The sequence below is a fragment of the Ictidomys tridecemlineatus genome, chromosome 7 (assembly GCF_052094955.1).
Source record: "Ictidomys tridecemlineatus isolate mIctTri1 chromosome 7, mIctTri1.hap1, whole genome shotgun sequence".
Taxonomy (NCBI): Eukaryota; Metazoa; Chordata; class Mammalia; order Rodentia; family Sciuridae; genus Ictidomys; species Ictidomys tridecemlineatus.
In genome coordinates, this window is record NC_135483.1 from 156,546,169 (window position 1) to 156,565,993 (window position 19,825).

General features: G+C 30.4%; 1 protein-coding gene across 4 annotated transcripts in view; it reads left to right on the forward strand.

Annotated features, from left to right (window-relative positions):
- Gls (glutaminase) overlaps positions 1-19,825 on the forward strand; it is a 76,655-nt gene that overhangs the window by 22,380 nt on the left and 34,450 nt on the right. For all 4 annotated transcript variants that reach the window (XM_078017758.1, XM_005324369.5, XM_078017757.1 and 1 more), the window contains exons 7-12: positions 4,239-4,297; positions 12,249-12,281; positions 12,369-12,427; positions 14,175-14,241; positions 15,180-15,230; positions 18,484-18,660. In XM_078017758.1, coding sequence (XP_077873884.1) covers positions 4,239-4,297; positions 12,249-12,281; positions 12,369-12,427; positions 14,175-14,241; positions 15,180-15,230; positions 18,484-18,660 — 446 coding nt within the window. The remainder of the gene's footprint in view (positions 1-4,238; positions 4,298-12,248; positions 12,282-12,368; positions 12,428-14,174; positions 14,242-15,179; positions 15,231-18,483; positions 18,661-19,825) is intronic.

The following is a 19,825-nucleotide window of genomic DNA, read 5'->3' on the forward strand; positions in this document are numbered from 1 at the left end:
ACCATACTGGTGTTCATCCGTCACTCAGGGGAAGGGTGTATATTGAACTGAATATAAATTTGAGGGTATATAATGTTCATATACTATTTACTTTTGAATATAGTACATATTTAAAAACTTCCATCATAAAAAATTTAAATGGAAACCATTGAGATAGTGGCTGAATTTGTTACTGTGTGTGTGTGTGTATTTGGTCTTTCTCCTTCATAACTTAATTATTTGAAAGATATGTCTGATTAAATAAAGATACGTCTGATTAAACAAGACATTATTTTGCTGGAATTGTAAAGATAAGAGAGGACAAAGGTAGTTAGTACTTTAATCTGATAGTAGTTTTAAAACTAAACATCAAACTGTTGTAAGCTAGATTATACTTTATTCTTATGAGTTATCTGTTTTTTAATCTTTCAAGCATATGTAAGGTTCCTGATTGATAAGATATGGAATAAAGTAAGACTGAAGAAAGTAAGGACTTAAGATTGCAATAACTGTTGTAAGAAATATACTTTTATATTTTTTTCTTTGTGCTGGATAAAAAATGAAATGTGTCTTCCTCTTTTGTTTTTTATTTTGAGACAGGGTCTTGCCAAGTTGCTTAGAACCTCATTAGGTTTTTGAGGCTGGTCTCATACCCGAAATCCTCCTGCCTCAGCCTTCTAAACAGCTGGGATTTTAAAAGTGCACCACTGTACCTGGCTCATTTTTATTTTATTATTATTTGTATGTGTGTGGTGATGGATACCAGGGATTGAACTCAGGGGCACTCAACCACTGAGCCACATCCCTGTTTTGTGTTTTATTTAGAGACGGGGTCTCACTTAGCTAGCTGCTGAGTGCCTTGCTTTTGCTGAATCTGGCTTTGAACTTGCAATCCTCCTGCCTTAGCCTCCTGAGCTGCTGGGATTATAAGAAGTGGCGCCTGGCTTGTTTGTTGTTGTTGTTGTTATTTTTTGCAGTACTGAGGATTGAACCCAGGGCCTTGTGCATACCAGGCAAGCACTCTACCAACTGAGCTATATCCTTAGCCCTGTTTTATTATTTTTTAAAATGAAATTATGACTTATAGTTTCTTATTTCTCTTTCAATTTTTTATAGGAATTTCATTACTTCACTTTTTTTTAAACTTTTTTTTCAAATTAGTTATACATGACAGCAGAATGCATTTCATTTCATTGTACACATATGTAGCACAACTTTTTATTTCTCTAGTTGTACACAATGTAGAGTTGCATCATTTGTGCTTCTTCCAGTTTTTTAGAGCAATTATGTTCTCTTATCAATTTTACTCTAAACTTTTTACCTGATTCAATGCAGATTTGTGTAAATTATCATCTTCAGTAATGGTGGCATACAGAAGCAGTTTATTTATTAAACTCATTGACATCCAGGTTTAATATTGAAAATTTAATACTTTTATTCTAATAAGGTAAAACGTTTTATAAAAAATTGTACTAAGGAGAATAGTTTAGGTGATTCTGGTGAATTGATTAATTTTGAGAGACATATTTAAAGACAAATGTAGGAATTTGAATGTTTTAAGTATTTCAGAAACAAAATAAAATAGGGCATGGGGTATTTAAGATTTTAAGTAAGTTTTTTTGGCATGTACATGTATGGTTTTAGAAATATGATTTATTGATACTATAATTTATATAAGGAAAAAATCATGAAAAGAACTTGGGATTTTAGCACTGGTTTACAGTAAAAACTGCAATATAAAGTTTAATGAGGTTTTACCTTGGTATCCCTAGACTTTTTCTAAACTTGAGTTAATACCAGGAGTTTTGAAAATAATGCTAAAATAAAGGCCTCACTAAGCCAGTTCTTCCTGATTTCTATATTGTTTCTGTACTCTTTGAATTTTGGTTTAGATCAGCCCAAGCAAGACACAATTTGAAGATCTTATTTATGTTTAAAATTTCAAGGGTAGATTTGTGGTGAAACTACATACTGTATGAATTCATTTGTGTCTGTGTATCTAGCATTATTAAAATTTAAAAAATAAATTTAGTAATAATGCCCTAATTTTATGATTGGGACAATAAACTAAGATTAATCTGAATATAATGAATAGATAAAGAAATTATGGTCATTATTCTTTTTTTAAAATATTATTTTTAGTAATGAACACAGCATATTTATTTATTTGAATTTTTTTAGCTGTAGATGTACACAAACCTTTATTTTGTTTATTTATTTTTTACGTGGTGCTGAGGATTGAACCCAATGCCTTACACTTATTAGACAAGTGCTCTACCAGTGAGCCACAATCCCAGACCCTATTTATTTATTTTTATGCAGTGCTGAGGATCGAACCCAGTGCTCCACCACTGAGCCACAACCCCAGCTGGGTACACACAGCCATGCTAACTACTGTTCTAATCTCTGCTTCTGAGTTCAACTTTTTAAAATTCCATATACAAATGAGATCATGCAGAATTTGTTTTTCTGTGCCTCGTTTATTTCACATAATGTCCTCCAGATTTAACCATGTTATTGTAAATGATTATTTCCTTATTTTTTAAAGGTTAATAATATTCCATTGTGTATACATATCTCATTTTTATTATTCATCCATTGATAGACATTTAGTTTGATTCCATATCTCAGCTGTTGTGAATAGTGTTTTAGTGAAAATGATAGGGCATATCTCTCTTCAGTATCAGGATTGGATTATATTGGGTATATATATATATACCCAGTGGTGGGATGGCAAGATCCAAAATGCACAATTTTAAAAGCATAACTACCAAATCACAGTGAAAGAAACTAGGCTGTAATTTATTCATTGTTATGGTTTCTTGGATTTTTTTAATTAAAAAAATGTGTGACAGTTTTAATGAGATAATTTACATATAACACAACTCATCCATTTAAAGTATACACTTCATTGGCTTTTACTGTATTCACAGAGTTGTGCAATCATTATTACTATTATCCATTTTAGAGCACTTTCATCACTCCCTAAAGAAATCTCATACCCTTTAGCCATTATTCCTAATTCTCTTCTATTCCAGGAAACTAGTAATCTACTTTCTGTTCTTATAGATTTATCTGTTTGGGAAATTTCATATAAATGCAGTCATATAATATTTGCTCTTTTATGACTGACTTTTTAAAATGATGTTTTAAGATTTATCCATGGCATAGCTTTATTCCTTTTTTCTAATATTCCATTGTATCAATAATGCCATAGTTTGTTTATCCACTTTTCAGCTGATGGAGCATCTGAGTTGTTTTCATTTTTTAAATATTAGTAATGTTTCTGTCAACATTTGTATACAGGTTTTTGTATGAACACATTTTAATTTCTCTTGGTATTAGACCCAGGAGTGGAATTGCTTTATATGTTAACTCTGTTTAATGGGACTAGTAATATAGTGATAACTTATATACTGTACTAGCTTTGTCAAGTTAGATAAGGACTGCAAACAGATAAATTAGGAATAATGCTTACAAATAGATATTTTCACTGCTCTTAAGAATTTTGTGTTTGACATTTTTGCTGTGCAGTAAATGAGAATGTAATCAGTTGAGATTTGAAAATTCTCTTTATTGTAAGAAGTAGAATAGATAACATTTTGGTTGAACTTAAAATTTTAAGTAACTTTTAAAAACTGTGCAAGAGAACATCCTTATGTCCAGAAGTATAGGAAACGATATGATTTACATACACTGTAATCTTACTCTCTTATGTATATCACTTGTGTTTCTTTTGTTCTGTGTATGTATGTATTTATACATAGGCACAAGAATAAAATACTTTTTTTTAAAAGCAAAATTGGGATCATACCATATGTGTTTTTCAAGATTATTCTTAATATATTGAGTGCTTTGGTGGGTATCAAACATTTTCTGAGCATCTCATGTGTTTTAGAGTTATAAGTTCCTATTACTACCTTGTTCACAAAGGAGAAAATTGAGATGGGATTCACTTACTTGCCTAGGGACTGAGGGACACATAACTAGTGAATGTGAGTTAGGAAATTTGGATATATTTTTATATTATTACTTTCTGAATCTGTATATGAATCTTTGCTTGACTATATGACTATTAGAACAAAGTCCTAAAAATAAAGTACTGGTTTGATATGTAACTGATTTCAAAATATGAACTTCCTCCAAGAAAACAGCTACTATATAATAGACTTATGTTTAAAAGAGTTAATGTTTATGAGAAGTACATCAAAGAAAATAGTACTATAGTGAAATGCCATTATTGCTTTTATATTTTACAGATAAACCACACAATCCTATGGTAAATGCTGGAGCAATTGTTGTGACTTCATTAATAAAGGTAAGATGTTGATGTTTCTTTTAATCTAATAAACTTTTTGTAATAACTAAGGCATAAAGATGAATCTTGGATTGTTTAGGTAGGGCTATGAAATTTTTTCTCTTAGTGTTACAAAGTTAATATTATGGTACAGGGTTAGAATTTTGATTTATTCCAAAATAAATAATGTCATAATTTAAAGGCAAAATTTAAAGCACATGACTCATTGTAAATCCCAATAATTAGTTACCTCTTGACTTGAAGATTTGGCAAAGATTTAAAAAGTCTGCTGAACAATAAGCACAGAGGTTTTTGTTCTTAAATTTTTTGTATTTTTTAAAATTTCTCTTCCTTTTGGCTCTTCTAGAATGAACAGGTGTTAGAATTAAATCATTTTATTGCCTAATGTTTATTATTAGCATATGTAAGAACAAATGTTCTAATAGTTTGTGTTTAAGACAAGTACATTTACTATTGAATATTCTCAAGTTTTTCATACTCATGAGCTGGAATCACAGTTTTCATTTGAAATTGTTTCATTTGCTTTACTTAAACCATGCCATAATTAAGATAAGCAAGGCTTATTCCAATTATTAAGTTATGTTATTTTTCTTATGCCTTGACATTTACATTGTTTGTTTGTTTGTTTTTTTCTTTTTTTAGTGTTTGGTTTGCCTTAATAATTGGAATGTGATGTTTTTAAATGTTTAAAGTGTTTGAAAATGGTTCAATTGTATGATAGATTTTTTTCTATCACACAATTTTAGATTTTGATTTTTAATTCTAGTTATAAATTCTACTTATTGAAATAAATTTTATTTGTGTTTGGAACATTTATATACTTTCTTTAGTAACTGTGTACTTATTTCAAGTTAGAATAAAAACATAATGGCTTTGTAAATACATTATTATGGATGGGGGTACTTTGGTTGAATAAGCAATGTTCAAGGATAAATGATACCCTTGGCCCAGTTCACAAATTCATCTTAATTTGTATACAAGAAACTCTATCTTAACTCTCATAAGTTTTATAACTTTATGAGGAAAAATTTTTAAAATAGAAGACTACTATCTTAAGAATATATGTGTTTAGTTGCTATTATGGGCAAATGCTTTATTAACATTGACATATTTAATTCTTAAAATTTTAATGAAATAAATATTATAGTCAAATATTTTTAAATGTAACTAATTTTCATAGGTTGTGGAAATTTGTCACTTTCTTCATTACATATAGATGTTGATGGCTATTTTACTAAGAGAAAGTTGTCATTCTGAGGTGAAAGAAACTATAGAAAATGGCAATGCAATTATGTGCAAGGTACAATTATGCCTTTAGGTAGCTTACATTGTAGTATGGAGTATACACAGTAAATGGGCCCTTATAATTAAATTCAGTAAATGTTATGATAAGCAAGTCTCAGTAATAATTTATATTTGAACAAGTAACTCAAAAGTAAGGAAAATTATTATAGTATAATGTGTGTGTTAGTGCTTGATTTTAAAAACATTAGCATGGTTCTGAACCACTTCTGGTCTTTTCCAGAAAACTGTCCACATACTATGGTTTTACATAGATTTTAGGGGGTTCACAGATCATTGGAAGACCCAGCTTCTCCTCTAACACTGAAGAAAGAATAACATAGCACACCAATAGCATTTTCAAGAAAGGGCATATGTGAATGATTAATGGAATACTTCCTTAACTGCATGCAGTTAAAAATCTTTTTGTTTAATGATTCATGGGTTTAATCCACTGAACTGAAATGCTGCATGTGGTAATTGCATGTCTGGTCATATCATGCCATCACTTCATTAGTTTCACTATCCATGTTCAGTTATAAATGATAAGCTAAACATTGAACCACATTATTACAATTAGAAACATGGAGCAATCAGAAACAGTTAAATACACACACCCCTAACATAATTGTGGTTAAGTTATCAGTAGTGCAAAAGTTTAACTGAGTCATCCTAAATTTGCAAATTTGATCAGTGATTTTAAATTATAAAAATTAAAATTTACTGACAAAGTCAGAAATGAGCTTTTGAGATATAGATCACTTTCTTTGAGTTTTTTTTTGTTGTTGTTTGTTTGTTTTAGAATGTGTATCAAAATGTTATTTTTTTAACCAAAGTTTATATAAATCTTGGAGTGTACAGCCTGAGTACAATCCTGTGTAAAAACCAACTGCCCTTTTAAAGGTCGCTGACCTTTTATATATTTAAAATTTTTTTGTAATTGTAGATGGACAGAATGACTTTATTTGTTTATTTTTTTTGTGGTGATAAGGATTGAACCCAGTGCCTCACACTTGCTAGGCAAGCACTCTGCCACTGAGATATAGCCCCAGCACCCTGACTGGGACCTTTTAAAGAAATAATTTGAAATTTTATATAAATATCTGTATGTGATCTCTACAAGCTAGATGATCACATTATATTTACCAATTGGTAATGATTGGAAATTCAAGTAGTAAACCATAGCCAAAAGCCCCTTAGAAGTTGTCAAGCCTAGTCCTCTTTGTATATACCTCAGGAAACAAGAGTGACAGGTTGTACCGACAGTAGAAAAGGCTTTTGACTAAATCTCTTAATATTCTGTTTATTATTGGAATTTACTGTGCCATTTTTAACATAGGTGTTTGTTGTTTCACTTGATGACATATTTGACTTGAACTAGTATAGTTTATACTGTCCAGAAAAAGCAGAAATATGACTTTCTTAATCTGTTACTTATACAGAAGATACTGATTGTTGACTTAAAAAATGCATCTGTTTTTTAGGGGGTATATGTAGTTATAGAATATAAGTCAGTTCCTGCTCTCTGTAAGGAAATAGGACCTTCCCAAGGACCTTGTATTTTAGGGCCTTGTAAAGTATGGATATTTTATCATGGCTACTAAGTTGCAAGTTCTGTTTTTATCTCTTTTAGTTGACTTTAGGGTTGTTTGTGATTTTTTTTTTTCATTCAAAATTCAGGGCTTTATTATTGTGTCATTGAAACATTTGTCCCAAAACTTAAAAAAAAGAAAGAAAACAAATTAAGTAGAGTCTTTAGTAAGACTCTTTATTTCATAATTTTGTAGTATTGATATTTTTTCCTTGTAGGATTGGTGGTGATCCTCAGGAAATGGGGGAAGAGGCAGAACAAATGTTCAAAAGGATTAGCAGATTGTGGAAAAAAGGAGAATTTGGACAGAAGGAACCTGTTGCATAAATTCTTAACTACTAAGCTTATAGGAAAACTCCAATATTTAAAATTTTAAACAAAGCTGTATAGGTAAATACCTTTTTAAAAACAAATGTCATTTTATACTTAAAATGCACATAATTTTTAAAAAAATAAGGGTTACAATACGTCCTCACTTTTTCTCTATGGTAGCTACTAACATTAAAGGAATACTTTTTGTTGCAGTCTGTTTTATTTGATGATGTTGATAATGTATGATTGCTTGATTTAAAGAAAAGAATAAAATAAATTTGAAAGGAATATAGATAATGTCTAGGAGAAATAGTAGTATCTTTACTGTAATTTTTTATCTTTTCACTGGTAAAAGTTTCACCTAGTTTTAGTTTAAAAGTTAGTCTGATAACTTAAGGGTTAGAGCGAGAAGATGAGGGCAACATACTGCAAAATAATTGTTACACTTTTGCTTTTTAAAAATTTTTTTTTCTTTTTTTATTGTTGGTCATTCAAAACATTATATAGTTCTTGATATATCATATTTCACAGTGTTTTTTTTTAAATTTTAGAAATAGAGTAAGATACATTATCTTCCATGTTTATATGACTATTCTAATGGTAGTTTCCAGTTTTTATCATTTGAAGAACTTTATTTTTCTTAAAAATCAGAAATGTTTTTGAATTTAAAAAATTGAGTTATTTTTCTCTTTAAACAATTTAATCATCTCTATGAAATATCAAGACAAGTTTAGCTAATGTATATATAATCCTCCATTTGGTCATGATTGGATTTGTGTATTGGCCACATTTTTAGGGAGGTTTGTGACTCTAGAGAGTAATGGTTCATATCTTGAACTTGGTAACATTTGGAAGACAAGATTTTATATATATGTGTATATATATAAATTGTTTTTCTTTTAAACTTCAGTTTATGTTAGTGATACTTTTGAGAATAAAATACAAGAGAATTTTACCAACTGAATCCACTATTTTTTTATTTTTAGGGCTAATCTATGAAAACACTAGAGCTAGAACAATTTTTTTTTTTTAACCTGTAACATCTGTTTTTAATTCAACTAGTACTGTTGAATTTTAAAGCATTTTCTGTGGCAAGAGTAAATCAAGCATATTTTATAAAATCATTTTCAGTTATCTCTTTGCCTTTTTCCTCTATGATCTCTAATTTTAGTTGATTTTCACCACCCTACTTCATGAATGTAATCTAGTGTATTATAAAATAACTCTGATTAATGTATTGACTTTAGTTGAGCCAATTCTTATATTAAATTTCTGGGAGATGTCTTTGTTAATAGTGATATGAATTAATTGTCGAATACATTGTGAAAAAACAGTGTAAAAAAACCCTCTCCAATATAATACATAATTCTTCTCATAGATATTATTGAAGTTCAGTGCCTCTTTATTAAATTTTCACTCATAATTTTCTTTAAAGAATGTAAATTCTGTAAATTGATAGGTATACTTATAGGAAAAATAACTTTGTATAATTTTTTGGTATGAGGATCTGATTACCCTTTTTACACAAACCACATGATTTGCTTTTAAAAGGCATTGATAAATGGATTAGAAATTTTAGTAAATATATATATATTGGGCGGGGTGTGGGTACCAGGGATTGAACTCAGGGGCACTTAACCACTGAACCACGTCCCCAGCCCTATTTTGTATTTTATTTAGAGACAGGGTCTCACCGAGTTGCTAAGTGCCTTGCTTTTGGTGAGCTGACTTTGAACTTTTGGTCTTCTTGCCTCAGCCTCCTGAGCCCCTGGGATTACAGGTGTGTGCCACTGCACCCAGCCAGTAAATATATTTTGGCCAATTTAAATGTTCCTGCTATATTTACTACAGATTATTGTAACTTTTTCAAAATTAAATTAACACGGTATCTAATAATGCTTGTGTTGTGATCTTCAAACTGGTATAAATATATCCCTGATACATGAAGGAAAAAAGTACAAGGATAATTTAAGATAATTAGTGTCCCAATATATTTCCATATGTACCTTTCTTAAAATTAATTTGCCTGTAATCTAGGTGTCATCCTGTTCTCAAAAACAGTCTTACTCGTGTGTCCTAAATTTTATTATGGTGCACTGCTTTGGTTTATTAAAAACCTCTTGGATACCACAAGAGGGAACATTTTGAAATACTGAAGTCAGTGGTATTGAGTATGTGAATCAGAGTAATGATTGATACGTCCTGTTGTATTTCCAGTTCTTTGTTTCCAATCAAACTGAACGAGGATTTAAATGAATTGTCAGGTAATAGGAGTAGTGTAATTTTTGAGGATAAGTTATTGTGTGAATTCTGTTGTGATGAGGTAGGTGAATTGGTGAGATAACAGGTGTATAAAGAACAAATCTTTTTCTATTTTAGTCTGCTCATGTATTTTAAGCTTGGTTTTTCAACTCACATATCTGTAAAAATTAAAAATAAGAAGGAAATTAGTTCCCATCTTACTTTATCAGTAGAAAATATTGATGTATGAATTAAAAATCAATGACTATTTCAAAGGGGAAAGAAAATACTCAAGAAGAGAACAATCTTGTAAAATAGTATAGATTATTATTGATTCAATTTTTTCCCTTTAACTTTTAACTAAAAGAATTCAAACATATACAACATAAACAGAATAATATGACCAGCCACATTGTACCTACTCTTAGCTTATGATTGTTAGATCCCCCAAATCCTAAGGGTAGGTACATGAAATCTTTCTAAGAGATACAGAGGCATATGTATTTTATTGACTTCAGTTAAATGCAATTTCCAGGGTAGATAATAATGGTAAATGTTAATCAAATGTCTTTACACTTAAGTGGAGCAATTTGGAGGAGAAACAGTACTTTAGTCCACATAATCATTCATTATTCTATTTTGCCCTATCTACATACTCTACCCAGGGCATTTTGAGTAGTTTATTAAAAATATTGTATAATGACAGATATTGGTTAATAGTCATTGTTTCTTAAAAACAACATAAAAGCAAACCTTAAGTGTACTTTAAAACTGAGTAAACCACAAACTTGACCAAGTATGTGATATGTGACCACAGTTTAGAATTGAAATGGTTTTCTATTAAACATGAGAGCTCAATAAGGAAAACTTGTATTATTTTCATAGTGTACAGTTTAGGTTAGAGAATGAAAGTTCAATATAACTTGTTTACTTTATATTGATTAATTGTATAACCAGTAATTATCCATGTGACATCCCAGTGCAAATGCTGACATCCTTTTCCAATCAAAGAGTTGTTTTTTTTCTTTTCTTTCTTTCTTTCCTTTTTTTTTTTTTTTTGTGCTTTTTCTAAGGTTAAAAAGGTTTTTGTGGCTTAAATGTTGTTACATATTTTACAGCATTAGGACTATGGAATATTTTGACAACTGCAACAGTTCAATGAAGTTGGTAATTTCTTCTTTTAATTATTTTTCATTGAACAGCTTTGGAGTACATTTCTTCATTTAATTTCTGCTATTTTATAAGGAGAGAAAGCTTAAAATATATCAAAGGATGCTTTACAGAAAATATGTAGATAGGGATTACAATCTGACTGTTGCTAAATTACCTTATCTTAAATTTTGTTAATGCCTAATTTTGATGCAATATTGTGGTGTTCTTTCCAATGATTGATTGTATATATGTGATTGCACTTCTTTCTTATGTAAGTTGATTTGTAGGGTTTCACATATTATCAGCCATCCTTCATCTTCTCGTAAGTGGAGAATGAATCTGGCTTTATTTAATTAAACAGTACTCTGGAACACATTTTCTTCCCATAATAGGACTTGAAAATATATGTTTTGGATTTTTTGAGGGTAAATATGTTTTAAAAACTAGTTGTCAAATTATTTTATTTTAAGCTGTTTTAGAAATTAGAGATGTATTGTTTCTCTTGGGTGCATATCACCAATTAATACGTTTGATTTCAGATCTACAACTTACTGCTTTGTAAACTTCGCCGAGGTAAAATGAAACCATTTGGCTACTTGAACTGATCTACATTACATAGGTTTTTCCTAATGACCTAATGACATTTGCAGTAGATAACTGTCAGAAACAGAAGTGATGAAACAATACATCTTCCATACTCTCAATTGGCATAATGTGAAATACAATTATGGCTAATTTTTAGAGACTATGAAATATAATTTTTTAAGTTCAAGTATTATTATAAAAAATGAAAAAAATATTAAGGGTAGAGCTTTTTCCATACTACTAAATGTATCCAGAATGTTTACATATTGTAGAATTATAAGAGATTAGTCAGTTTTGCAGCATAACTCATTTTTTCTAACTCAATTAATATTGGTTTAAGGTTTTTAAAAAATATAAATAGATTATTCTTAATTGAAATTATTTTGTTTATATATGCTTAAATCTTTTTAAGGTGAAACTTTATTTTAAGTTTTTTAAAATATGAAATTAAATAACATACATTTTATCAGATTATGTACTGTCATGACAGATAAGGGAATTTCAGGATAACTTGTGTATAAAATTCTGTAAATTTGGGTTGAGTAAAGATATACTTAAAATAAAGCATTCCCTTTGTAATTTTGATTTTTTTCTCTCAACATATGGGTGTTAAAGAACATGTAAAAATGTTTAAATATTAAATTACTTTAGAAGTATTTTCTAGTTTTAAAAGTACTAATGCATTGTATTAATTATAATGGTAGCTATTTGAAATTTTATATTATGTTAGCTTGAAACTTAACTCTGGTGGTGTGTATATTAACATATTTATATCTTGTTTCTTCACAGCAAGGAGTAAATAATGCTGAAAAATTTGACTATGTAAGTGCATTATAAAATTCCATTTTCATTCTACATTCTTTATATATTTGTTTTTGGTTACTAATACGTCCTAATTTTGGTTTATAGGTGATGCAGTTTTTGAATAAGATGGCTGGTAATGAATATGTTGGATTCAGTAATGCAACGTGAGTCTGATTTGTGGCTTAGGATTTTATAGTTGGTCAGGCCTCTTTAACAAAATAATCTAGATTATAGAATTTTATTTTTAATACTGCTTTGTTAACTTCTCATATACATTATGTTTTATGGACAGTAGTATTTTTAGAATTAATGTGCTCTTGATCCTGGGACTTACTTTAGTAAATAAATAATTAAAATTTAATCATAGAAGGAAATAAATGATTTCTAAATTATATGACAGGGACATTTAAAAACGCTTTAAATGGTTTTAATAAATTTCTTATACATAGCCATAGAATCAGGAAGTACCCCAAGTTTACCTCAAATTACTGGCACTTATTCAATTTTCTCTTTGCCTATAATACCTGTCTCACCTCTTTTATCTCTCTGTGCCTAGCTAATGTTATTTTTACTCCAATTTGTTGTTTTGAAATTTTCAGCCTACAAAAAAGTTGTTATACTTATTGTTATACTTATTCTCTGATTAATATTTTGTCTCCTTTTTTCTTACTATTCCTTTTTAAATAGTTAAAAATATGTGCATGTTTAGTGTCCCTCTATTTCTGTCACCACTGCTTAAATTCAACTTTCTGCACTTCTCATTTCTTGATATATCACTCATCTTTTCGTTTTTCCAGTTTCCCAAACAGGTGTCACAGTGATCTTTGTAGAATGTAGATCTGACTAAGTAACTTGTTTGAGAGTCTTCAGGCTCTGTGTGTGTGTGTGTGTGTGTGTGTGTGTGTGTGTGTGTGTGTGTGTGTGTGTTTATAATCAGTTATACATGACAGAATGCTCTTTAATTCATTGTAAACAAATGGAGCACAATTTTTTATTTCTCTGGTTGTAAAAGAAGTAGGGTCACACCATTTGTGCAGTCATACATGTACCTATGATAACGATGTCCATCTCATTCCACCATCTATTCTACCCCCCATGTCCCCTTCCCTCCCACCCCTTTGCCCAATTCAAAGTTCCTCCTCTCATCCCCTGCCCCTCCCCCAACCCCCAACATTATGGATTAGCATCCACTTATTAGAGAAAACATTTGGCCTTTGGTTTTTGGAAATTGGCTTACTTCACTTAACATGATATTCTCCAGCTTCAGATTATGTTTTGTGCACAGTCAGGAATCATTACACTTTTTGGCATTCACTAGTCTTAATAATATGGTCCAATTTCCTTTTCTAGTTTTATGTTTTTCATTCTTCTTCCTGTACCACTTTCCAGATACATCAAAATGTTTTCTACTCAATGAAGTTCTGTCTTTTGTACTTTCATAACTTTGTTTTTGCTGCATGGAATTTGCTGCTGCCTAGACTTCCCCCTGAAATCTATTAGTCCTGCAGGAGATCCATTTTATCTGTTCTTCTCTCCGTAAAACTTCTGTGGATTTGCTCAGTTGGAATTAACTATTGTACTCTTAGGAAAGGCCGGATTCTATAATTTTCAGTGTATTTTAATGATGACATGTTTGAGAATTTTAAAATTACCTCTTTGTTCATAAAATATGAATATCAGAAAGGACATGAGTTAATTTCTGTTCTTTTATAGCTGAGAAAACTAAGACTGAAAGATTAGCTCTTAAAAGACCTTCTCAAGACCAAATAACGAGCCTGTTGACAGTATTAAAACTAGATAGCTCAAATAGTTCTGAGTCTTAGTTCAGTGTTATTCATACTGTACTTTTCTATACAAAGTAAAGAACATGCATATTTTTACAGAAAGTAAATAAATGTTTTTTTCTTCTAGGTTTCAGTCAGAAAGAGAAAGTGGAGATCGAAATTTTGCAATAGGATACTACTTAAAAGAAAAAAAGGTTTTTAAATTTTTGTTTCTACTTTAGATTTGTTCAATAAAATATGACCACACATGCTAAGAACTCTACAATATCCTTTAAATAAATTCTTATTATTTAAAGTACAGAAGTAGCTGGGTTATGGTAGTAGCCCATGCCTGTAATTCCATCTATTTGAGAAGACTGAGACAGGATAATCACAAGTTAGAGGCCAGCCTAAGCAACTTAGTGAGACACTCTCTCAAAATAAAAAATAAAAGAGGCTGGGGATGTAGCTCAGTGGTAGAGAGCCCCTGGGTTCAATACCCAGTGGCTTAAAAAACAAACAGAGCAAAAAACCAATTTTTTGCAATCAAATTAGTGTTACTAAATTGTTAATGTTATTATTAAATTTTATTTATATTTGGCAGTGTTCAAACATTTGACTAATGCAAATTCTGCTTGAGGTTTAGTCCATTGTTTTAAAGTACATTGCCTGATTAGTTGATTATCCTTGATTATTATTATTATTTTTGTGGGGGGGAGGGATTGAACTCAAAGGTGCTTAACCACTGAACCACACCCCAGCCCTTTTTTATATCTTATTTAGAGACAGCGTCTTGCTAATGTGCTGAGACTGGCTTTGAACTCAAGATCCTCCTGTCTCAGCCTCCCAAGCTACTGAGATAATAGGCATGTATAGCCACGCCTGCTACACTTGAGTTTTAAAAGATTTAAAGTCTTAAGTCTAATAACTTGATTTAAGACTCATGGATCAGTTTATCATTATCAGTTAAACTAGTATCTAGAAATTTATATGATGTTATGTAATGCTACATTGTTTATAGGTTACATACTATTTTGTTCTCAGTTAAAATGAAACTTGTACATTTTAAACTCAATCATGACATATTCCTGTTTCTATATGCATGTTTGTTTTTCTGAGTGTTTATGTTTCTAATTGCCTTTCTGTTTTTCAGTGTTTTCCAGAAGGCACAGACATGGTTGGTATACTAGACTTCTATTTCCAGGTAATTTACTGTGATTATATGAACTGTATGTATAAATAGATGTGACAAGTTTTGTAAATATAACATTTTGCAGATATCTTTGAAATCTCAGCCATGGAAAATTTCATTTTCCATTGACTTTCAAAAAAAATCCTCACAAAAGATAGTCTCATGTTAATATCTCCTAAAAATACATGCTTCAGAATGGAATAGGGAAACATTCTTTCAAAAACTTATGAAGTGATATGCAATCTTAGAAATTGTATTCCCTTGGTTATAAGAAGCTATTTATCAGAATACTTAAAATGTCTGTTTTAGCTGACTTGCTGTCTTTCGTAATCTTTGTTACTACCTTGTTCTGGTTTAATTGGTGCTCAAAGAATAATTGTTTAACTCACTTCTGCAGTGTCACAATTAGTTTTTTCTAAGTTAGAGTTGCTCTCAGTATTAATAGGGTAGCAGGGAACAGAGACCATGCACATAATCTGATGTGGTATGGTCCTCAATTTAGTATAGCCGTACTATAATATGAAGCTACATAGTAGACTGTTATTTTTGATATTTAGTTTACCATACTTTACTTTTGAAGGTACTTTAATTTTAACCTTTTAGTGGTTTTATAGAATCTATATTAGGGAAGTTGATAATGTATCAGGTTTTTATTTGTTCTTTTTAGATATACAGATCAGTATATTTTGACATATTTATATAAATATGAAGTGCATCTTATTCTAGTCAGGATCCCAGTCTTGTGGTGTTTTGGCGATTCACTGTGGTATATTCATATATATTTCCTTTTCTTAGGAAAATTATATCAGATTCATTCCACTTCTTTCCTTTTCCTGTTCCCTCTCCTTTCCCTTCATTCCCCTTTGTCTAATCCACTGAACTTCTATTCTCCTCCGTCTCCCCCTTATAGTGTGTTAGCATCTGCATATCAGAGAGAACATTCAACGTTTGGTTTCTTAAGATTAGCTTATTTTGCTTAGCATAATACTCTACAGATCCATCCATTTACCAGCAAAAGTCATAGTCATTCTTTTTTTTTTTTTTTAAATGACTGAGTCATACTCCATTGTGTATATATACCACATTTTTTTTTATACATTCATCTGTTGAAAGGCACCTAGGTTGGTTGCATAGCTTAGCTTTTGTGAATTGAGCTGCTATAAACATTGATGTGGCTGCGTTACTGTAGTATGCTGATCTTAAGTCCTTTGGGTATATACTGAGGAGTAGGATAACTGGGTCAAATGGTGTTTCCACTCCATTTTTTCCTGAGGAATCTCCATACTGCTTTCTGTAGTGATTGTACCAATTTGCAGTCTCACCAACAGTGTTTTTCCCACATTCTCACCAACATTTATTGGTACATGTATTCTTGATTGTTGCTTTTTTGATGGGAGTGAGATGAAATATCGGTGTAATTTTAATTTGCATTTCTCTAATTGCTAGATTTTGATGGAAGTACAGGTCTTCGTTTGTCATCTGCCCAATGTGAAATGCCATGAATTGAGAATCCAGAATCTATATAAAATTCAAGGTCTATCTTGACTTTGTTAGTCATATAATTCAGTTTCAGTTACTGGGTCCTCATTTCATTTTCTAACATATTTCTGACCTAAATATATTGAAGATAACATAGGATGATATGGGTGAAATGCCTTTGAAACTTATAAAGTCTTATGTGAAATATAGTATCACCCTTTTCATTTATTTATTTATTTACATGCAGTGCTGAGAATTGAACCTAGTGCCTTACACATGCTAGGCAAGCACTGTACCACTGAACCACAATCCCAGCCCATTATTTTTATTCTTATCCAATAATCTTTACTTTTTTCCCAGCCCATATAAATTTTTTCCATTAGTTAATGTTTCTTTTCCTTTAGAATATGTATTTGATTTTTGGATATTATAGCTTAGGTGCTACTAATCTACTGTGAAATTTCTATACTTAGGGCAAAAATCCAGAGATAATCATAGAAGACTAACTAACTCTTTTAGAAAAGTGATGCATCTGATTAAGTGAACATCCATCAAGTTATCAGGAGAATATTCTTAAATTGGCATTTGTCAAATTAGGGGAATGTCACTTTACAACAAACAATTCCAATTAATACTAAGTATAAATTAGAAAATGATCATTGGAACTTAAGTCTTATTTCACTTAGAAAGCCTTTTATAATTAATCAACCTGTAGTTTTTTTTCTAGGGCAATGTAGTAAGTAGATTTTGTAGTTTTGGAGAAATAGGGAAATTGTGTTAATATTAAAGGGAGAAAGTAAAAGTTGATCAAAAAGTGATTCTCAATCAGAGCTATACAAACTGTGTTCCAATTCACTGTAATTAATTTTATTTCTTGCTGTTTCCAAGCTCCTTTATACTTCTTGTAGATCTTACAGTATGCCTGAAGAAAGTTTTAGAATTTGAGGATCCAATCTTTTCTTCCTTCTTGTCTTTCCACTTTCTCCCACAATCTTGATTGTTATCATTAAAAAATAAAACATTGAGAAATTTATTATTTTAGTTTTATGGGTAAATTTGGGTTTGATATAATAAACTATTTTTATTAGATTATATTTAAATGCAAAAAAATTGTCCAGGTGTACCTGGCTTTCTCTTTTTTATTCATCACAATATATCTATCTCCCATAGTAAATATCAAATAAATATAAGTGATCTAAAGGTAACATTATAGTTTAGGCTCACAGAGCATTCATGCTAGAGCTCTCACGTATTCTTCCTTTTGGTCCTTTGCATGTTGCTGTATAAATGGGGATGTTGAGCTTTCTTGTGTAGATGAAATGTCAGGCAGTTTTGCATTTCCCCCCCCCCAAAGTAGTAATTTCTCATGTAGAGGTTGTTTGTCATAATATTGTTGTATATTGCTTTTTCTTAAAAATGTTAACTTGGCTTATTTTTTCCTATTGTGTTAAAAATAATTATGCTTACATAATCCATTACATAATTAATAGTGAATAGATTTGAATCTTACATAAGGCAATAATAAATCTTAGTGTTTAGGAACAGACCCCTTCTACCCTTGTTCTGCCATTAAAACTGTGAATAACTTTGGGCAAATCAGGATATATCTTAAAGGGGCTAGAACTTTAGTCAGTTAAAATCTTTGGAATATCAATAGGTTACATTAAAGTTATCCCTTTGAAAGAGATATTTCAGAGATGTATGAAATACCAGATAAAATAGATGATCTTAGAAAATAAAAATAGTAATAGCCTAAATATTCAGAATTCTTTTTTGTTTATTTTAGCTCTGCTCTATAGAAGTGACTTGTGAATCCGCCAGTGTGATGGCTGCAACACTGGCTAACGGTGGTTTCTGCCCAATTACTGGTGAAAGAGTACTGAGTCCTGAAGCAGTTCGAAATACACTGAGTTTGATGCATTCCTGTGGCATGTATGATTTCTCAGGGCAATTTGCTTTCCATGTGAGTAGTTGTTTATTAATTTTCTCCAGCAAGAATCTAGTCTGGAATTTTTTTAAGCAGTTTGAACTTTGCTTCTAAAGCTGTATATTAATTTTTGAAAGAGAGGCTTATTTTCAAGGTTAATTTGTTACAAATTGGTAAGAAATAGAGTTAAAATAGTCTATCAGATGTTCTTAAGAACTTGGAAGTTTAATTTAAAGAACCTTATAGCTTCTGCTTATAAAGCATTTCTACATTTAAGGTTAGTATAGACTTTCTTTACTTTTATTTGTCATTGTTTAGCATTATAGTGACTGCATTCCGAAAGTTCAAAAGGAATACATAGATGGGATGTTTAACCTCTTTTGTTACAGTCGTAGATGTTTTAAAGGGCTTAAAGTATATTAAAATAAAGCTTAAAAATATATTCCTTTAAGTTCTATTGTGCATTTGCCAGTGTGAAACATATGGACCTTTCTTATTTCATCTTGCTTATATTATGTCGTAATGCAGTCCTAAAAATTTTGGGGGGAGGGGGAATTTCAAGTATGCTAGAATAGAGAAATGGATTTAATGTTACCTATCATTCACTTTAAGTAATTATAAATACATGACTAATCTTGTTTCATCTGTGTACATATCTACTTTCCCATCCTTATCATATTCCAGTATATAAATCCAAATAATAAAGACCCTTAATAAAATATATGAGTACCATTAGGGGGCTGGAGTTGTAGCTCAGTGGTAGAGTGCCTGCCTTACATGTGTGAGGCCCTGGGTCAATCCTTAGCACCACATAAAAATAAATAAATAAAGATATTATGTCCCCCAAAAAAGAGTTTTATTTTTTTTAAATACTATTATTACATATTTAAAAACTTAAATATTACATATAAAAACATTATCTTTAATCAGTATTAAATTTAATATCAAGATATTTAGTTTTCAGATTTCCTGGATTATTTTATATTATGATTATATTATTTGACAATTTGTTTGACTTGGGATACAAATAATGACCATATATTGTGATTGATTGTGTGGCCATTTATTTTCTTTTAATCTATAGGTCTCTCCATGATCTTTTTCTCATTATTTTTGGTTGGGTCATTTATCCTGTATAGCCTTTCTTGGTCTAGATTTTATTCATTACATATGTTCCATTGTGCTTTGTAGTTCCTGTGAA